This window comes from Molothrus aeneus, chromosome 1 (assembly GCF_037042795.1).
Source record: "Molothrus aeneus isolate 106 chromosome 1, BPBGC_Maene_1.0, whole genome shotgun sequence".
NCBI classification, from domain to species: Eukaryota; Metazoa; Chordata; class Aves; order Passeriformes; family Icteridae; genus Molothrus; species Molothrus aeneus.
The window spans coordinates 37,885,529-37,905,267 of record NC_089646.1 but is presented as its reverse complement, the minus strand read 5'-3'; the positions used below and the strand labels follow the sequence as shown (position 1 = coordinate 37,905,267).

The following is a 19,739-nucleotide window of genomic DNA, read 5'->3' as shown; positions in this document are numbered from 1 at the left end:
ACTTTAAACTGAGACAGCTCTAGATCAGATATTAGAAATAAATTCTTTACTGTGAGGGTGATGAGGCACTTGAACAGAGAAGGTGTGGATGGCCCATCCCTGGAAGTGCTCCAGGGCAGGCTGGATGGCATTTTGCATAAACTGGTGTAGTGAAAGTTGTCTCTGGCCGTGTCAGAGCTGATGGAAATAGAAGATCTTTCAGATCCCTTACGAAAGGGATCCAAGCCATTTCAGTTCTGTGATGTGGCTGGTGGAGTAGGTGACACACAGAGGCACCTCATCCAGAGCTGGGAGGGGAGGCCTCTCAAGGCTCTGAGGAGACTGACATGCACGGGCACAGGGATGACATGGTTCCTGCCATTAATTCTGAAAGCCAGGAAGATGCCCTGGGAATGTTGACTTGTCTCAGGCCAGTTAATTTGCCTCAGGCAGATAACTTACTGGCAAGTATTTGTCATAATTTGGTAGATCATAGGAACCTACATCTGCAAGTCCTTTCTTTTACAGTCACAATGTTTGCTGTCTGCTATTACCCTTCCAAATCCATGGTCTGAGCTCACACCCTTAAGGTCTTTTCAAGGTAGGGTCCTTGTTTTCTTGGTCTATCTAAGGTTCATTCATGTCGAAATACCAGTCATTCTTGAAATTATTTATACTATAAAGCACAGTCTTTGGGACATAAATTGAGTTATTTATTTAGTCTATTTATTTTTATTACATTTTGTTTGTGTTTTGTATTATGAGATAGACTCAGATGTAATCTAGCTCTCGGATCAAAAGTGAGAAAGTATTTAAAATGAAAAAATAGTCTCAAAAGTTCAGTTGAGACTGAGAGTTCTAATGATTATCTGCCTTCTTCTGATGTCATACTCCCTGGATATCATTATGTAGTGCTTCTGATATGCATTGTGTCTTTATATCTGTCCATAAAGTGCTGCACAAATTATTTGCAACCCACTAGGAAAAGGGCAATGGATTATGTCGCTCTGACAAAACTGTGAGTCTCTTATAGCTGGCTATTTGCTGGGGATATATATCTATGTCTCAGGTGTACTCCACACTGGAAAGCTTTCCATCTAATATTATATTTCTGGTGAGATGGCAGTTTTCCCATGCTGTGTGTGTAATTATAACATAAGTACTTATATATATATATACACACATACAATTGCCTTTCTCAAACAGATTTGCTAAAATATAAAAGAAATTGGAAAATATTCCCATGGTTGTCTCTAGCAGTGTTAAGTAAAACCTAGTAAAAAAGAGCAGAAAAATCAAGTCATTTCTATTTGAGCTATTTCTTTTTTTTTTTGTTCTGATGTTCTTAATTTTTATTTTTCACTATTTTGTAGCATATATTTATGCACAAGATACCAGTAGCATCTGAATATTAGTATAAAGTGCCAACCAAGATGATGCAGTTACTAAAACAAATGCTATAGTGAGGCTAAGCATTTAGCATATTCCAAGTTGATTATGACACATTTTTGTGGTGAAAACAGAACTTTTTTCTCAGCTGATGTGTTTCTGTGATGTACATTTGGTTTTGTTGGCTTAGTCAAAGGCTGTTGGTCCATCTTTAAATTCTTCACAGTTTCCAGATGGAGTATTACACTTGCTTTCAATTGCCAGTCCAGGGTGAAATAAATGTCATCAATTCTGTTGACTTAAGTGGTGCCAGGATTTCACCCACACAATCTAAACTCAACATGTTTCCTTTCCGTTTTGGTTTTATTTTTCTCTCTTTCATAGGAAGGAGGTCCTTGCCATTTCCAAAGGCCAAGGAAAATATCATGGTTCATTGTTTCTAGATTTTGGTGTATAATGATTTCATAAGTGTGAATGTTGAAACAGTTGCAAAACTTGTGCCCAAATATTGTTTTGTTACAGGAAAAGTAATGAAGCATATTAGCTCTGGTCAAAAAATAACTTTTGGATCAATATGATGGGCAACATGTCTGTTAGTAAGGTAACAGAACACAGCTGGGATTGGAATAAATTAACTAGAGCCCTTCTTTTGCAACAGGGCTTCTACGGTAATTTTCTAACTTCCTATCATTGATGATTTCAACACAGATTTCAAAGGAGGTTGGAATATTGAAGCAAATAGCTCATTCTTTAAGATCTTTTGTTGTTTTTAACACATTGAATTAGCTCATTACAGCTGAATGTGTAGTGGAAAATAGCATCTGTTTACACTGCAGAATTATAAAAATTACTTACCAGTAACAGAATAAGGAGCAATTTGCAAAAGCTAATCATATTTGTGCACTTATTTGCAAAAAGTAAGTAATGAATAAATACCCAAGAGAAAAAAGAACTTACTGCTTTATGCAATTTAGTAGTAATGTTAAGCATAACATATTAAAGAAATTTTTTAAGGATCAGTTTTAAAAATTATAAAGCTATGGACATAAGAACCTGGCTGCCCCATATTGCTGCTTCACCTGTACTCAGTGGTGGTTGAACTCCAGAAATCATCCTGAAGCTCATTGAGCCCAAATCAGTTCAAACTGTCCATACACTCCAAATGTACACCACCAGCTTGGAAACCCATGAGGAGATTTCCTTGTTGAGAGTTCTCGGTTTTTTTATATAGAAGTTTTCAGTACAACATGCTCCATTGTATAAATTTGGGGAGCTACAAAGCACAGCGAGGCATGCTAATTATCCCAGCAGTGAGATGTCATGGATGCAAACTAAGAGCTGTTCACAGTTTCAGTTCATCATTGGAGGTGAAGTTAAAGATTCCTATTTCCATTTTATTCAAAGAAAGTTCAGAAATCTCTACAGGTTTTTACTAAAGAAATCAGTTTTCTGAAAGTAATTTTTTAGGGACTGGGAAGACATACTGTCTTTTCCTTAGCTCTGCCATAACAAAAGGAAGAGCAACATTAAAACAAGAGAGAACAAATAAATAAGTATAAATTTGTTAATCAGTTTTGTGAACAGATATGAAGAGATTTGCCTGCTCCAAAAACTTTGGAGTCTCAGCATTAAATTTTGGAAATTTCATTCTTTAAGTAATCTCTGCCCAAACAAATATCTTAGGCTTTAAAACCAGAAAGGGCTTTTATACCTGTCTAGTTTAACCTTTTTTTACTTTATACACCTTATGATTTCATATAACTGTTCCAGTTTTGAACCTGATAACCTGTGCTTGACTAGAGGAGATGAGAAACATTAATGCCAATGTAGAAGTATAGAGCATCTCTGAGACACTTCTCCTATTGCACTTGAACATCTAAAATGTCCAGTTGATTTCAGAGGCACTGTTCATATCCAGCAAAGTTTATAGGATTGCAGCCAGTTTCTTTTATCTTCAATTTGGTTTTGTTCAATGGGGAAAAAAAAAACCCCAACAGATTTTCAGATTTCAGTGTAACATCAAATAAGTAGAAAGTTTTGTAGGAAGGAGACAAAATGTAACCACAGTGTAAACAGTAAGTGATGTCAGAACATCTCTTTAAGTTTTATTATATTTATACTATTTATATTTATACTATTTAATATCCCTAACTGTGGCTTCCTACATGGAACCTAACAGCTTAAAGGAGTTAAAGATTCTGACCTGTCAGCTTTATACTGGAAGGTATCATGGCCTTTTCTGTATTGATGGTAGTACAACAGCCTACACGTCTCATTAAATAAATCCCAGTTTTCAGCCTTCATTACTTTTGGAGCAACTTGATCTATCCACATATATGTATTACTTTAAGAACCAAGCATATTAATTGATTTAATGACTAACTCTAATGGCAGATTTAATGACTTACTCACAAGCAGGTCTGTGTACTCTAGGTATGTGTTAAGGTAATGATACAAAGTGCTAAGGCTCTGTGCTAGTTGGTAGAAGAGCAGTGGCAAATCTTACAGGTACATACAGTATTTTGTGAACTTCACTGAGACCCTTAATATGTTCACAGAATCACCCAAGGATAACTGAAAGCAAGGCAAAACAAATTAAAAAATATATAAAGGAATAAATAGAACTGCATTGCAGACTGACCGATCTTCAAGTTCCTATGCCTTGTAAACCTTTGTTCCCTTTGGATTATTTTCTCAAAATATTTTCTCCTTTGCTAATTGTTTAGAAAAAATAGTTTTAATACAGATTTACTTTCTTGGTATGGCACTAGTTTTTATCACCACTAAGCTATTTATGTTCTATTTATATTGATTCATTACATAAAACATTTTACTTTTGTTTCTAGTAGGTAGCATTTATTCGTTTTACTTATTTTCCTTTTTTTTTTAATGTAATGTGTATTTCTCCTAGAGAGAGAAGTCTTATGGACAAACCTGTAGTGGCACTTTTTAAGCAAATTACTGGCATAGAACTCTTTTAGGCATACAAAATGTGTCTAAATAAGCAAACTAGTGAGCTAAGAGTTCTTTTATTCCAAGAAAACGCACTGCCTCTCTATGGATGTTTCTGTACATGGAAGGTATGGGTGCCTTTCAAGCTATTAAGAGAATGAAAGAATCTATAAACTCTTCCCTCCTTAAATTATCAGTCTTTGTGCATCTGTGCAAACTTTTCACGGTGGAAAAGTTCAAATGATATTTTATGTATATTTATAGTCTTCTAGAAGAAGGCTGGAGATTTAACCTGGGAACCTACAGTCAAGCTCACATAAAATAGAGTTGTAATCAGGAAATTTGAGCATTTATATTTCTTTATGTGGGTTTTGAATTTCTGCTTATGGGTAGGAGCTGATTTAAAGGACATTGAAAATATTTACATTAAAATATTTACATTAAAATAATTATTGAAATATATATTGAGAATCCAAAATGAAAAATCTGTGAAACTGTATGTTTTTATGAAATAATTGGGAAGTTGAATCAACATTTTTCTGAACACAAAACTGAAACTTGAAAAGCTTTTAGTAATTACAGTATTAAAAACAGTGATTGCAATAAAAGTATTAAGACTGTGTTTAGGAGCAGTTACAATAACTCTGTGGACTCTCTTTTATGATTTTGTATATAGAAATCATATTAACTTGTAATTTAAAATATAAGGTTCAAATCATAAGGAAGCACTTTTTGAGCTTTTACTGTTTTGCATGAAATTTCTTGTAGTATCTTTGTGTCTGACCATTACTCTTCCATGATGCTTTGCTTCAGTCAAAAAAAAAAAATCAGAAACTCAGAATTCAATGAGATTTTCATTGTGAAGGTAAACAAAGAGAAATAGTTTCCTTGGCAACAGAAAGCAGGTGAAAACACTCAGACAAGGTACTCCAAACCCACCTACTCAACTTTCTCTAGTTATGAGTTCACAAGATGCATGCTGAGGGAATCAAGTGGGTTTTGTTCAAACAGTGAAAAGTTTCTAAATTAAATGAGTGTCTGGGCAGGTAAGTGCATGTGTAGATCCTTGACTCCAATTAGGTGTTGTGAATAAACTCTTATTCAAACAGGTGCTGGCTCCATATCCAACACTGTTATTCTTTTGATGACAGCAGAAAAAACTGAATTTTCAACACTATTCAGAAAATTGATGTTAAGTTCAACAGGGTCGCTTTTTTTTTAAATAATCATAATTTGTGTATAACCTTGAATATTGAACTGAAATTACGTTATTAATACAATGTTTAAAAAATGTGTGATGGTGCACACTGCTGGTGCAAGGAATCTGGGGTACATTTCTACAAAATACCAGTAGCATATATCATTTGTTCAAGTTCTCCATTTAGAATATATCAGTTCCAGATTCAAAACTGGAAGCTGAATTAATATATGCTTTATTTTATTATATGCATAGCTCATAGCAGTGTGTATAGATTAACTTTTTTTGTATATCATTCTAATATTAATCTGAGATTAATAACTTGGTTAATCTAAATGAAAAAAAAATACCAAATGAGTTTAATATTCTCTTGAAATTCTAGCGACATTAAGATTTGCTATGGTGAAAATAAATGATGGTGCTAATGAATACAGTAAAGATGAGATTAAATGTTAAAGTTAATTTTATTGATGACAGCAGTTTTCAAAAGACCACGTTTCCTCTCCCCTTCTAAAGAGCATCCCCCTAAACAACCATATTGCTTTGCAAGACAGAATATATAAAATTCCAGATTGTAGAACTTGATAACCTTGTCAAAATAAGCTTAAAACTTCTTTTTCTTAACATTAAAAAGGGTAAAATAGATGACAAAATGAATGGCCTGTTTATTGTATTTCAACATGTAACAAAATTTTGTTGTTCTGCACGAAGTACTAGTGTCCTTAAAGGAAAAATGCCAGGTATGAGAACTGATTGATTACTTGAGTTATATTCCCTTCAGGATATATATTTTGGCACAGTGTATGTTGCCTCAGAATGCAGTGTGTTGTATTCAGGCAGATTTTTGTATCTTGCCTAAATTATTTCAGGTAATGTCAAACTCAATGGCAGTTTATAGTACAAGCATGGACCAAAAAATACTGTCCTATGGAACAAGTGAAGTTAGGTAGGAAATTTTTACCTTCTTCATCTGACCAAGATAAAACAAGGTTTTGCTTTCCGTAATGAAAATATTCTATTCCTTTCATAATGAAAATGAAATTGATATTGATTTTACTAAACTATTGATGGTTTTACCATAAGAATGGTGTCGATGCCAATCTCTCCCAATGTGATGCAGGCTCTTGCCAGGTGCAATCTCTCACCATTACAGAAATTACTCTGAAAGAAGCTCAAGAACAGGGAGTGGGGTAGAGCAGATTAATTATGCAAGGGTGCTGGTGAGCTCAGGAAGAACTCATTCACTCTGATCAGTGAGTCTCAGGGTACATTCATGAGTATACTGAATAAATGCTTTAGGAAGGAGAAGAGGGAGCAGAAAGAGGGAGCTTTCTTTCCATAGAAAGATAAATATCTGGGGAACAATATATTGGGGCATTTTATTCTGCCATAATGCTGGAGAATTGTTTTGGGTTGTTTTCTTCAGAAAAGACCTTTGTTGTTCTTGACCTGTTATTGTATCTTTGGTTCTAGAGAAAGTGTGAATTGATCAATCACAGTTTTGGGGACAAAAGCCTTCTCTCAGAACAAATCTGAAAGAAGCCATGTTCCACATATCCTTGGTGTTTGGTACCACAATTACACCTGAGTGAATAGGGTAATTGGATTACAGAGTTGTGTTGTGATAGACTGCTCAAAAAATTTAAGTGGCACAACTCAGAAGATAAAAGTAAGCTTAGCAGAAGGTAGAAATAATGATAGGCAATGTTTATCTTCACCATAATTGACTGCAGATTGAATTTGTATGTATCAGGCAGAAATTAGGATACTTGTTCAATATGAACCATGTCATCATGTTGACATCATCTTTAAAAATTGCATTATATGTTTTTGCTTAATCTCCTATTCTGCTAAGGCTTGCACAGGTAATTAGTTGTTTCATGTACAGTGTCTGTGAAACTGCTAAAGTCTGTGGAATTTTTCCGTTTTCTAGTGGGTAAGGTGTGGGTACAGGACTTGGGTGTAATTCTGGATTTCCCATGTGCACTCACTGACCAAACAAATAGAGGGCCTTGTAAGAAAATATTTTTTTAAAATTTAATATAGCCTCATGTAAAAACTTACCTACTAAATAGAGTAATTACATTTCTATGAAAAAGACTGCACAATCCTCTACAAAATTTTTTAGCTGTTTCTCACTGTTAGAGCCCTGCTTTAGGCTGAACCAAGTGTTGGGCATCTCAGGCCTGTTAGACTTTCTCCTGGTAAACTTCTCCAGTTTACTTACAGGAGAAGTTCCATGGAGAACAGCTCTGGTTATGTAACTGGTAGGATACAGATGTCTCAGCTGCATCCTTCCCTGCAACCTTCCCTGGGCAATTCTGTCATCACTGGCTGGCCAGGCTTTGGAGTCGCTAGAAAAAATGACACACTTGTTCCAAAAATAAGAAGGTAATTTGAATTTTATCACTTTCTTGTAGGCTTAGAACACAAGTAAAATTATTTTTCAAATACTTATTGACAGCCCAACTATAGGAAAATATTTGTACTTGGAAGTTATGGTAGTATGTGATAGATCTCTCATCAGAAATTTCCCTGACTTCATCAAGAACAGAAGCCTTCTTGGCTCATGCAGTTATGTATTATCACTGTGCATGTGTGCCCAGCTCACTGACAGTATTAGTTTGAACTGGGAATCTAACTTTTTGTTGTTGTTTTAGAGCTTTTTGGTCTGGAGAATCCTGACATCTGTTGCTGAATTAGCCAAAATTACTACTATTGTTTTGTGAATAACAGAGGTAAGGGTAGCATCCATTAGATGGTAGGAAAAAAAAAAAAAAAAAAAAAAAGATGGCGTGAACTTCTGAAGTCCCAGGCAGACAGAATAGACTTTCCAGCACTCTCAGCCCTCTCAATTTTGTGCTTTCTTAGGGTGCAGGCATGCTGTAGCCTTCCTACTAGTTAGCCAGGTAAAAGCATGGAGCCTTACCAACAACAGACATCTTTCAAAATGCATTGTGAAAAGAGAAAGACATAATGCAAGATAGTTGGATTTAATTTTGTGAGAAAGAATCAGTGGAACACATCCACTACACCTTTTGCAAAAGGTTTCTTTTATTTGAACTGGCCTTGATTATGAAGGTGTTGCCTAGAGGGAGTGATTAAGGCAGGAAAACAATCTGTAAGAAGAATGGTAACATGTGCTGGATCAGGAGGGATATGAAAAAGAAGATGCAGTGCTGCAGAGTTAAAAATTCTCTGAGAATAGGACAAGACCTGTTTTTTTCCTCAATGCAAAAACTAAGCATAATGTTTTTGTTGCACTGCTGCCTAAAGAGCATAAGTGAGAAGGCATATAATCCAGTGAAGTACATTAGTCAGGCAGACAAACTCATATTGAAGACTGCCATGTAGATATGTTGACTGTAATTGCAAAAGAATACTGTTTAAAACAGACAATCTAGATCAAATTTCGTCTTTCTCAGTGTATTTTACACATTTCAATTTGCTTGATAAGATGATGTTGTGATGGTGATTGTGGTACAATGCTGCACTTAAGCAAGGAAAATACAACTGAGTTTAACACTATGGATCTGTTTTCTAACTGTTCACATCTTCATACAGTATTTTTATTGTTTTGTAGTATGTTTATCTGTGTGGTTATAACATAAATATACAGACAGATTTTATAGACAAATCCTTTTTTATATTTGAGCAATTTGTCAGGGTTATAAAATATATGGCTTAGAAAGGTCCCTAATTATTCAACACTTGTACATGGAACCAGGTGAAAATATTAGGAGATGCTTAAATTGACTTGTACTGCTCAAATAGGTAGGAAGTTGTTACAAATAACATTGAAAAGTGATTTGCTAGCAGACATTTTGCCACTTCATTGAAGTAGTTCCCACAGACCAAAGTTGGTCTACATGTAATTTTTAGGATCAGGGTCCTCAAAATTTATTTAAGGATCCTTGAGTTTTCAACTTAGGTACAAAGTAGTAATAAAAATTTTTATAATTAAATTATTTATTTATATAATTATATTAGTTATATAATATATTTCATATTATTTATGTCTTGCATAGTTATATATCATTATAATAAATGATAAAAAAATATTTTTTTACCTTCATGTTGGACATATTTTTCAAGAATGTATTTTGTTTCCTAAAGTTCTCTACAACATTACACCAGCAATATTTCATGTATTTCTCATGCTTCATCACTGGCATTAGCTGACAGTGACTTGTCTTTGCAGTGCTAGGATTAATTCTGTGCATCAAACATGGAAACTGTGGTGAAGGAAGAAAGTAAACTCATTCCTAAAGTATTCCTCTAATGTATTCTTTTGTAAAAGTGTTCCAGAAGGAAATTCTTCTCACTTTTCTGAAATGATACAGTCTCTCCATTCAGTTAAGCATCATGGTTAGCAGCAAAAACTAGTACTTAACTTGTTTTTCACTCTTCTGCTGTCTGCTATTATTGCTTAATTCAGCATGAAAGTTGGGAATAATTATATTTTATGATCTATCTCATTTATGTATTCATCCTATAAGTAAATACTCTTTCAGCAATGAATTTTATATGCTACAAGTAAAAGCCATTTAAGCAGTAAGGATGATTTGGTCCTCTTATGGCTGCAAGAAATGATTCAGTAAGGTACCATATTTTATGTTGCTTTCCTGAAAAATATGTTTATTGATATTTTTGCATCTCCTTCATCTTACTCCTGCAAGGAAAGATAATGACAGAACTCTTTTTCTCTTTTTTTTTCCTTTGGTCTTTTTAATTAGGGTTCCAGTTTGGTTGTAAAAGTTCAGCATAATCTAATTTGGAGCTGGTTAAAGGCTTAGGAGCAATCTGTTTGCTCTCACATAGAACTCCCATTAACATGCCAGCTACAGTTATATTGAAACAAGCTTAGATGTCTTCATGTCCCCGCAGAGGAAAAAGATTTAAACTTTGACATAAAAAGACTTGAAGACCTTATTTAAATAGAGGCTGAGTAAACTGGCAGCACTCTGTGGGAAGTAAGTTATGGAAAACTCTGAGTAGCAGCTATCATACCTGTAAATTTGAGCAATGTGTTTCCACTTTAGAGCAATTTCATTCATATATTTCAAAGCAGTGAAAAGGTCACCAATTTCTACATAGGCCTTCATTATATATTCCTTCAGCATCCAACATACAACTTGAGATGAGTTTTGTGGAACTAAAGCTGAGAGAATTTGGAGAGACCTGTGGATGAAGAATAATTAAACTTAATAATAATAAATAATAAACAATAAACAGAATAATAAAAGTCTGCCAACAATTCTGTGAAGAAAGCTGGGGTTTGTATCAAACTAATATCAGCATTCATAGTTAATCATTAAGGACCACGTTGTGAATATGTTTCAGATGTTTGATTAGTGACACTGTTAGTTAAGGGAAAAAAGTGCAGTCAGAATCTCAAGCTGACTGATGATTACATTTGGCTAGAAACTCTAAAAATAGTTGACATGATAGCAGCACAGGGGTGTACAGTATTATGTCATTTTTAATGCATCATTGTAACTTAACACTGGTCTTTTGGTTTGATTATAATTAACATCCTCTGACTGTTTGTATTTGGCTTACAGTATGTCTTAATGTTATGTGTTGAGAATTGTAAAAGGTGCATGATTGTGCTGTTTCTGTTCAAGTTGTTTCTAATCAAAAACTTCACTGTCCAGTGTTCTTTCAATAAGGGTACCTAATACAAGATTTACATTATTTTAGGTATAGAGAAACTGGCTTTCAACCAAACTGAATGATGCATCTCAATATCCAAGAGAGAGTGTGTGTGTGTATATCTACACATGTATGCACTTACACATATATTGTGAATTGGTTTTAGACAAGGGCTCCTACTTATTTCCTACTCATCTTATGCTTTTGAAATCTCAGGCATCTGGAAGGAATCAAGACTTTTCGTATAAGCTGAAAGTCATAATTCCCTCTATGTATCCTTAGAGTCATAGTTAATCACTAGAACTCCTCTCCCCAAAATTCAGTACAACAAATAGCATTTAATAACGGTCTACTGACTAATAAATGCCAGATAATACAGGATTCTTCTACCTGCATGAGCAGCTTAGTGATTGGAATGACTGTGTCTTTTTATCCCATTTGATACTTTAGGTTTATAGTCACTAAATTCCATATATATATATTTTTTTATTATTTTGATTCCATAATAGAAAGCATTTACCTTTCTTTTATGTTCTAAGTATCTTCTATTGTGTCACGTTTTCTAAAACAAAAATACTGACCTTATGGGTCCCTGAACTGACCCAGAATTGTTGCTTTTCATTTTTTTCAGTTCTGTAATAGCTAAATTTTGACTACATTTCTGAAGTCTTAACTTCTCTTTCAAGTAATAATGGAGTTACTTTCCGTAGAGTTTGAAGTTCAAAAGGAAAGATATAAGCAATTTTTCATATTGTCAAGTTATCAATTGAAATACTGTCTTTCTTATAAAACATTAAATAATTAGTGAAGAAAAAAATTCTGAATATTCATCCAAATTTTCTAGTGGTTTTTGTATACAGTTTAATAGTTCAAATACTAATCTTAAAATATTCTTGCACATATATTAAATGAATAAATTTGGTAGTGTTAACTCTAAAAATAATAAAGTTATTTGTAAGATAATGCATGAATTTTAATAGCAGTGCATATACAAATCTATTTTAGCTTAGCAATATGAAGTAGCCAAAATGTATTTGGAACTGTGACAAGATTTGTAGGAGCTTTCTCCTTTGAAAGGATGCTCCTGGCTTTGAATTTCAAACACTAGCTTTTGTAGCAGGTGAACAAAAGTAATTCTCTATTTTTTAATTTTTTTAAAATTTATTTTTAAGGAGCCAGATAATTCCATGTCTGCCTCACATTCAGTTAAGTCTTTGCTGATGGGCTTTGAAAGGGTGTGTTTTATGTTTTGCTTTCTTTTGTTTGGGCTTTAGTTTTGGGCTGGGGTATCTTTGGTTTGTTTTTTACTGTCAGTCTTTGCTGAGAATTTGCTGATACCACTGTCAGTAGTAAACTGTTCTTTGAAGAAAGCTTTGATAAAAATTCTAGTTTGAAATAGAAACTGGAAAAGTACAAAGCTATCAGGAGGAGAATGCCATTCTCCCCGTTGCCTGAGATTTTTTTTTTTTTATGTGAAAGCAGTATAAATCTTAATAGAAAAACTAATGGTAGCAAGGTAGACTAAAACAACCTAATTTTGGTGTGAAATTAATCTACTGTTATACAGTAATATACTGTATTAATTGAATTTGCGTGGCTCTAGTACTTTTTCCGTTGTTTTCCAAGCATCATTCTAATTATAATTTTCTGTTTGGTCACTACTTGGATAATGTAAGTGGTACCCATTATTGAAAGGTAGTCTGTATTTGTACTAATACAGAGAATGCCAGTTTAGAAATGAGCCTGATTGCATGGTTCATTTTGTTCTCCTTTGTAGAGCCAGGCTGCGGCCCACTACAAAGGCACTAAACATGCCAAGAAGCTCAAAGCACTGGAAGCCATGAAAAATAAGCAGAAATCTGTTACTACCAAGGACAGCGCAAAGACTACCTTCACTTCCATCACTACCAATACCATCAATACCAGCTCTGACAAAACAGGTTAAACGACAATCTTTGTTGGTTTCGTTTGGTTTAGTTTTGATTTGGCTTGTATTTTTTTTTTCTTCTTGTTTAATTCCATGTCTGTTTGGTTATGTGCTTGCCACATTGATTCATGCTCGATCCATCTTTCTGTGTGATATTGATTTCTTTAAGTCCTTTCAGTAGGCTGGTGATAGTCTGATAGTCATGTAGCTGATTTCTCTTAGTGAAAAGAGGCTTGACATTCTTTTTATGACGGAATGCAGTACTCATTACTTGATTAACATATCAACTGATCTAAACCTCCTGGTCTGTATGCACTATCTCTTTACCAGTAATTATATATGGCACATTTTTTTTTAACCACAATGTAAAAAAATTGCACTATTTGTGTCTAGAAGCCTCTTAAAAATCATTTGCAGTACAAACCTAATTTTCATAAATTTCAAACATTGCATTATTTTTTTTAAATGGCTATTGCATGGTTTTGAAATGGAAAAGAGCTGTATAACCTCTATTCCACACAATCAGGTAAGTGCTATTGATGCCAATTATTCTGCTTCAAAGAGTCTTCATACTGAAAGAATATTGTTTAATTTATTGTGTGGGTAAAAGTTACTCCTTTGCAAATAAAATCTACATATTTGTAAAGTCAACAGGATTTGGTTGTTATGGCATTTTAAATAGGCAGCTATTGTTGGAAATTTCAAAGGAAGTTTGTAAGGTCACTGAGAGGTAGTCTAGTGTCTCAGAAGGTATGACTGCTCTTGTGTATAAAGGCATAAAGTTTGCATATTTAGACATAACCAATCCCCCTCCCCAAGCAAGACAAAAATAACCACGGGAGAAAAATCCCCAAAGCTGTGAAACATCAGAGACCTACCTACTGATGCTGAAAACGGCTTGTTTGGAACCACTTCTGCTCCAGTAAGTTCAGCATTGTAAGTGGATGTACAGTAACCAACTATAATACAACAGGAAAGTACGTTGCAAGCACGTGCAGTACTTTCTTGAAGGCACATCTTCACTATGTTTGTTATAGACAGATAGCTCTATGTCTCTCTCTATAAATATATCTTAGCTATAACTTACTATTATAGACAGTGTTTTCTTTTTCCTATGCAGATTTATAACATAATTATGATGGCTTTAAGAAATATTTGCTACATTGTTTTTGTCTTTGTTCCACAAAGAAAAGAAAGGAAAATATTCTGAGAGGTTTTGTGTGATGAAAGAAATTAAGTATGAGAAAATAGGAAAAATGTCAAAAGTGTTTTGGGGAAATATGTGTTTGTAAATATACAAATACCTTAAAAAGTGTCTTGTGATGTTACTTGTTGAGATATTCAGAACAGGAAGGAGGCTGTTGTGTGAAAGAGTGATTTATTGTTTACCAAATATTATCTAGTTGTTGAAGAAAATAACTGAAGAAAACGAAGACCTTTAAAGCTTTAAAGTGTATTATTCAAAAGCTTTCATCTTATGCTGTGTAATTTTGAAGGATTTTCCAATGTACCTTAAAACCAATCTGAGTTTTTCTGTCAAGTTTAGCCTTAGATCCCTGGCAAGATATATGAACTCCCCTGTATCCAAGGTCAGTAGTCCAGATCAGTTTTCATATCAGCATAAGTAAGAAAATATCAGAAATCCAGCTGCACTCATAAGCAGTGGCCTATGTTGGAGTTTCTTCAGCTTTACCCATTTGCACGTGGTTGCAAATTCCTGGATTCATTTCATAGAATGTTTGTAAACATATGTTTATGTATATGAATACATATATTTTTTCTGTGTTAGAAACACTGACCCTAATGGGGTTCTAAAAGTTACATATTTATGTTAATTGGCAAAAACATAAAAGTCTTACAATTTCTTGAATTATTGAGAGCCATATTCAACAGCTGCCAAAAGCCCCATTCAACCAGTGGCATTCAAAGATAGGCAGTTCTATCCAGATGCAGTTATTACAGGTCAGGATTGATGTGACTGGCAACAGAATAAAATCCTTGGTGTAAATTATCATTTGTCAAGCATGTATACTTGGTGAGGGGAAAAAAATTTGGGTCGCCAAATGATGAAATTTTCTGTCTACTATGAAAAGTCAAATATTTCATAAATTGGATTTTATTTCCTTTCTGGTTATTCTTATGTCCTGTATTAGCTTGATAGAACTTATAAGGGCAAAATGATTCTGAGCAGCAGAATAAATTGCACTGTGTGAGTGTCTGCATTTGGAAATTATCACTGTAAAAGTCAAACATCCTGATAGTAGTATGCAGCTCTCAGGGAATAGTTGTACTAATGAATATAATTCATAAATTAATCTTTTGTAACTAGAAGAAAGTTACTAAGTCCATGTACTTGTGATCATTTGGAACAAAAGATTTTTCTACAATATTTTAAAACTGTCTGCTGAAGATTAATAGTTTATCCCAAATAGACTGATTATAGGGTCGAGTACATATCACTTCTTATATATCATCTACAGCAGGGGTTAAATGCTGAATTGCATGTCAGTCACAGCATATTGGTCAGGGCTTCAGATCACTGGTTCTGTGTGCCCTTAGCAGCTACAGTAAACAAGATGTCATCAGGAAATCTGTGCTGCTACGCAATAAAGGATTGTGAAAAAAAATCACATAGTATACAAATTAATTCAAGGGCTAAAGCTGTAATTTGTTATGTTTCTTATTCTGGGACTATTTTGTTAGAAGTGGTGCCAGCACGTCTTATTGACACTGTGCAGCTCACAATATAATCTAACTCCTTAAAACCTCTCACACAGGATTCCTGGTGTTTAAATTATGTGTTAAAGAGAAAATATAAGATATGAGGGTTTTCTGCTCATTCTGTGAATGTCGTTAGGTTTTTTGTTTCCTACTGACTAACTTTTGGAATTATTAGAAGGCTTGAACTTGAGAAGTTTTTGAGAAATAAAACATCATGAAGACATCATATAATGGCAATGCCATTCTTGAGAAGTGAGAACCTTTTATGCTATCTACTATTTAACACACTTCCTTCATCTGTATTTACCAGTTTTTATGTTATACAGGTAGTCAGGACAGAAAAACAGAAAACATGAGCTTTACAAGGAGAAGCCTACTTTATGGCATTATACAAACCAGATTTTACTATTTCTTGATTCTCCAGTTCAGTTGTGACAATAAAAATGCATGTTTTTGCTAGATATTTACACACATGCATATGTATTCCCTGATAGGAAATTGTTAAACATCTTTGATAGCTTTGCAAATTGCTCTTCCTTTCTGAAAAGGTTTTCTTCAAAAAGGTGCTTGATATCTTCAGCTGTAAGGACTGATACTTTAGAGAACTTGTCAAAATATATTTAGATAGAAGGCATTCTATCATTCTAATTAAAATACATGTCCAGTAAGATTATTGTCCTGAACTTGGATTTTTGGAAAATAGATTGTATCAGCAATATTATATCCATGTAAAAATATGTCCCTCTAGTTGTTGCATATGACTAAATATTAATCTTTTCCAAAGCTATGTGAAGTTAAGCAGGACACTCCATGACCACATTATCACAAATTAAGTCTTGAAGATTTTCGCCTGCATTTATTTATTTATTTATTCAGCAGAGAATTCAGTATGAGTTCTATTATTTGGTATCAGTGGAAAAGAAGGAATAGACCTTTCAAAGGGGAAAAAGATGTCGTTCGGAGCCATCAGTATGGCAAAGTCTTAAACGCTGCTTTTGGGTGTTATACGCTGTGCCTTGGATCCTGTGTACTTAAATGCAATGAGCAGCTCTTAAAAACAGACAGAAATGTGATGAGCAGGAAAAGTGTCTATCTGGGACACGGCACAGACAAGATCATCTATCACTAGTACATTCTTAACAGCTAAGAGACTCCTGTGCTGTCAGCGAACAAAATGCTGGTGCCTGTCCTAAAAAGCTTACAGTTTCACATAGGACGAGAAACAACCGAAGGAGCAGACACTGTAAATGTAACAGGCAGGTGTTTAAAGGAGTGGTAACATAAACATGTTCAAGTGATAAAGGCATCACAAGAAGTGAAAACACTGAGGGATGGACTAGAAGGAAAAGGAAAAGGGTTGGGTTTTTTTCAAATACTGACTATGTGTGGGTAACAGAATTGGTGAAGGCATAAGATTTTTTTTTTTTTAATTTTTGTCTAAAATGAGGTAGGATATTTCTGGTCAGCAGATGAAACTCATTCCTGAAATAGCAATTTCAGTACAGCTGGGATAATTATGAAACTGAGAGCAGTTGTAGTGGGAGAGAACAGTCATTCAGGCAAGGTCTTGGACATCAAAGTGAAAGGGGGGAGAAAGCAATCAGAAATGATGTCATAATTTAGGGTAAACTTTGCAGGAGGAAGAAAGGTAGATGGCATGAAATGGAAAGGTTTAGAAAAATATGTAAGGGTTTGGCATCCAAAATACCAGAGGATGACAGATTTTTTGAGGTTCTGTGAAGGGATGTCATTATGTGTGTCTGAAGATTGACAAGGCCATCCCTACAGGTCAGAACAGAGTCAGCCTGAGCAGGATACTGAGTATATTTTTCAGTTGAGTTTTGGGTATCTTCACAACCTTTTGCTGGGCAACCCATTCTATGGTTTGACCACTCTTAATGAGAAAAGATTTTTTTCTTGTGTTTCAGTCCAATGTCCTGTATTTCAGTTTCTGGCTGTTGTGCCTTTTTCTGTCACTGGGCAATTAAAAGAGTCTCTGAATTTTATATTCCCTGACTTCATCAGGGAATATATACACTGCTGGTTTATTTTTCAAGTGGTGCCCTCCAGGGTTCCAAGTCCTTCTTCACAAAGCTGCTTTCCAAATGCTTAGCCTCCAGCCCAGATTGATGTGTAGCATAATTCTTCCCATTCCGTGCTTTCCTTAATTGAATTTCAAGGGATGTCTTATGTGTAATTTCTCCATTCAGGTCCCCCTGAATGGCAACCCATCCATCTGCTGAATTAGGCCCTCCTCCCAGTTTTTAATTGTCGGCAAACTTGCTGAAGGTGCACTCTGCCCCATTTATGTCTGGGTAATAAATGAAGACTTCTAAAAATATTGGGCAATATTAGTCACCTGCACAGTAAAAAAGTTCTTCCTCACATTCAGACGAAATTTCCTGTGCATCATGTTCTGCCCATTGCTTTTTTCCTACAGCTTCGCATCACAAAGAAGAGCCTTGTTCCATCCTCTTGGCACTCTCCCTTCAGATACACGTAGACATTGATGAGGTCCCCTCTCAGTCATCTCTTCTCAAGACTGAACAGGCCCAACTCTCTCAGCTGTTCCTCATAAGAGAGATACTCCAGTCACTGAAATCATCTTTGCTGCCCTCCTCTGGACTCTCTCCAGGAGCTCCATGTCTCTCTACTACTGAGGAGCCCAGAACTGAGCATATCACTTCATATGTGGCTTCACCAGGGCTGAGTAGAGGGGCAGGATCACCTCCCTTGCTCTGCTGCCAATGCTCTTCATAATGTGCCCCAGGACATCATTGGCCTCCTTGGCCCCCAGGACACACTGTCACTCATAGACAGCTTTTTGTACACCAGGACCCCCAGGTCCATCTTTGCAATGCTGCTTTTCAGCCTGTGTGGGTGCATGGGGTTATTGTTCCCCTGTGCAGAACAGATGCATTTATTGTTCCCCCAGATGCAGGATCTGCATTTGCTTTTGTTGAATTTCAGAATGTTCTTCTCTGCCCATCTCTCCCACCCATTGAAGTCTTTTGAAGGGCTGCACAGCCCTCTGTGCTATCAGCCACATCTACCAGCTTTGTGTTATCAGTGATCTTGCTGGGGAGGCATCTGCCCCTTCATCTGTCACTGATGCACAAGTTAAACAATACTGGGCCCAGTATTGAACCTTGGGGAACACCAGTAGTGAAAGACCTCTAATCAGACCCTGTCTCACTGATTATGACCCTCTGGTCTAGCCAGTTCTCAATCCACCCCGCTGTCCCCTCATCCAGTCCACTCTTCCTGATGAGGATGTTGTACAGACAAGTGTTGGAAGCCTTGTTAAAGTCAATGCAGACAGTAATTTCTGCTCTCCCCTCATTTACCCAGGTAGCTGTTTCACCACAGAAGGCAGTCAGGTTGATAAATCATTCACCTTAGTGAATCCATACTGAGTACTCCTAATCAGCTTCTTGTCATCCATGTGGATAGAGATGACCTCCAGAATGAGGCACTCCAGTGCCTTTCCAGGGATTGAGGTCAGGCTCTGAAAGGCTGCTAGTTCTCTGGGTCCCCCTTCTTGCCCCTTTGGAGGACCAGGGTGACATTTCCTTTCTTCCAGCCTTCAGGCACCTCTCCTTTTCTCTGTGACCTTTCAAAGATTATTAGCAGCCTAGTTGTGGTGTTCTCTAGCTCTCTCAGCACTCATGGATGCATCCTGCCAGGGACCATGGGCTTGTGGATATCACATTTGTTTAGGTATTCTCTGACCCAAGCCTCCTTTGACCAAGGAAAAGTCCTTCTTCCAGTGCTCCTTTATCCTGGTCTCCGAGGCCAGAGATTCCTGATTTTGGTTGGTTTGTTTGTAACGTGAATGAGCATGTCCTTATGAGACCATTGTGTCTCTTTCAGGTCTCAATAAGGAGTCAAGGGGCTCTTTGTTATTAGTAGGTAATG

The 19,739-nt window shown here is 35.6% G+C and overlaps 1 protein-coding gene across 4 annotated transcripts in view; it reads left to right on the top strand.

The window, feature by feature from the left end:
* ZNF385D (zinc finger protein 385D) overlaps nucleotides 1-19,739 on the top strand; it is a 416,559-nt gene that overhangs the window by 334,906 nt on the left and 61,914 nt on the right. For all 4 annotated transcript variants that reach the window (XM_066555234.1, XM_066555244.1, XM_066555263.1 and 1 more), the window contains one exon: nucleotides 12,951-13,113. In XM_066555234.1, coding sequence (XP_066411331.1) covers nucleotides 12,951-13,113 — 163 coding nt within the window. The remainder of the gene's footprint in view (nucleotides 1-12,950; nucleotides 13,114-19,739) is intronic.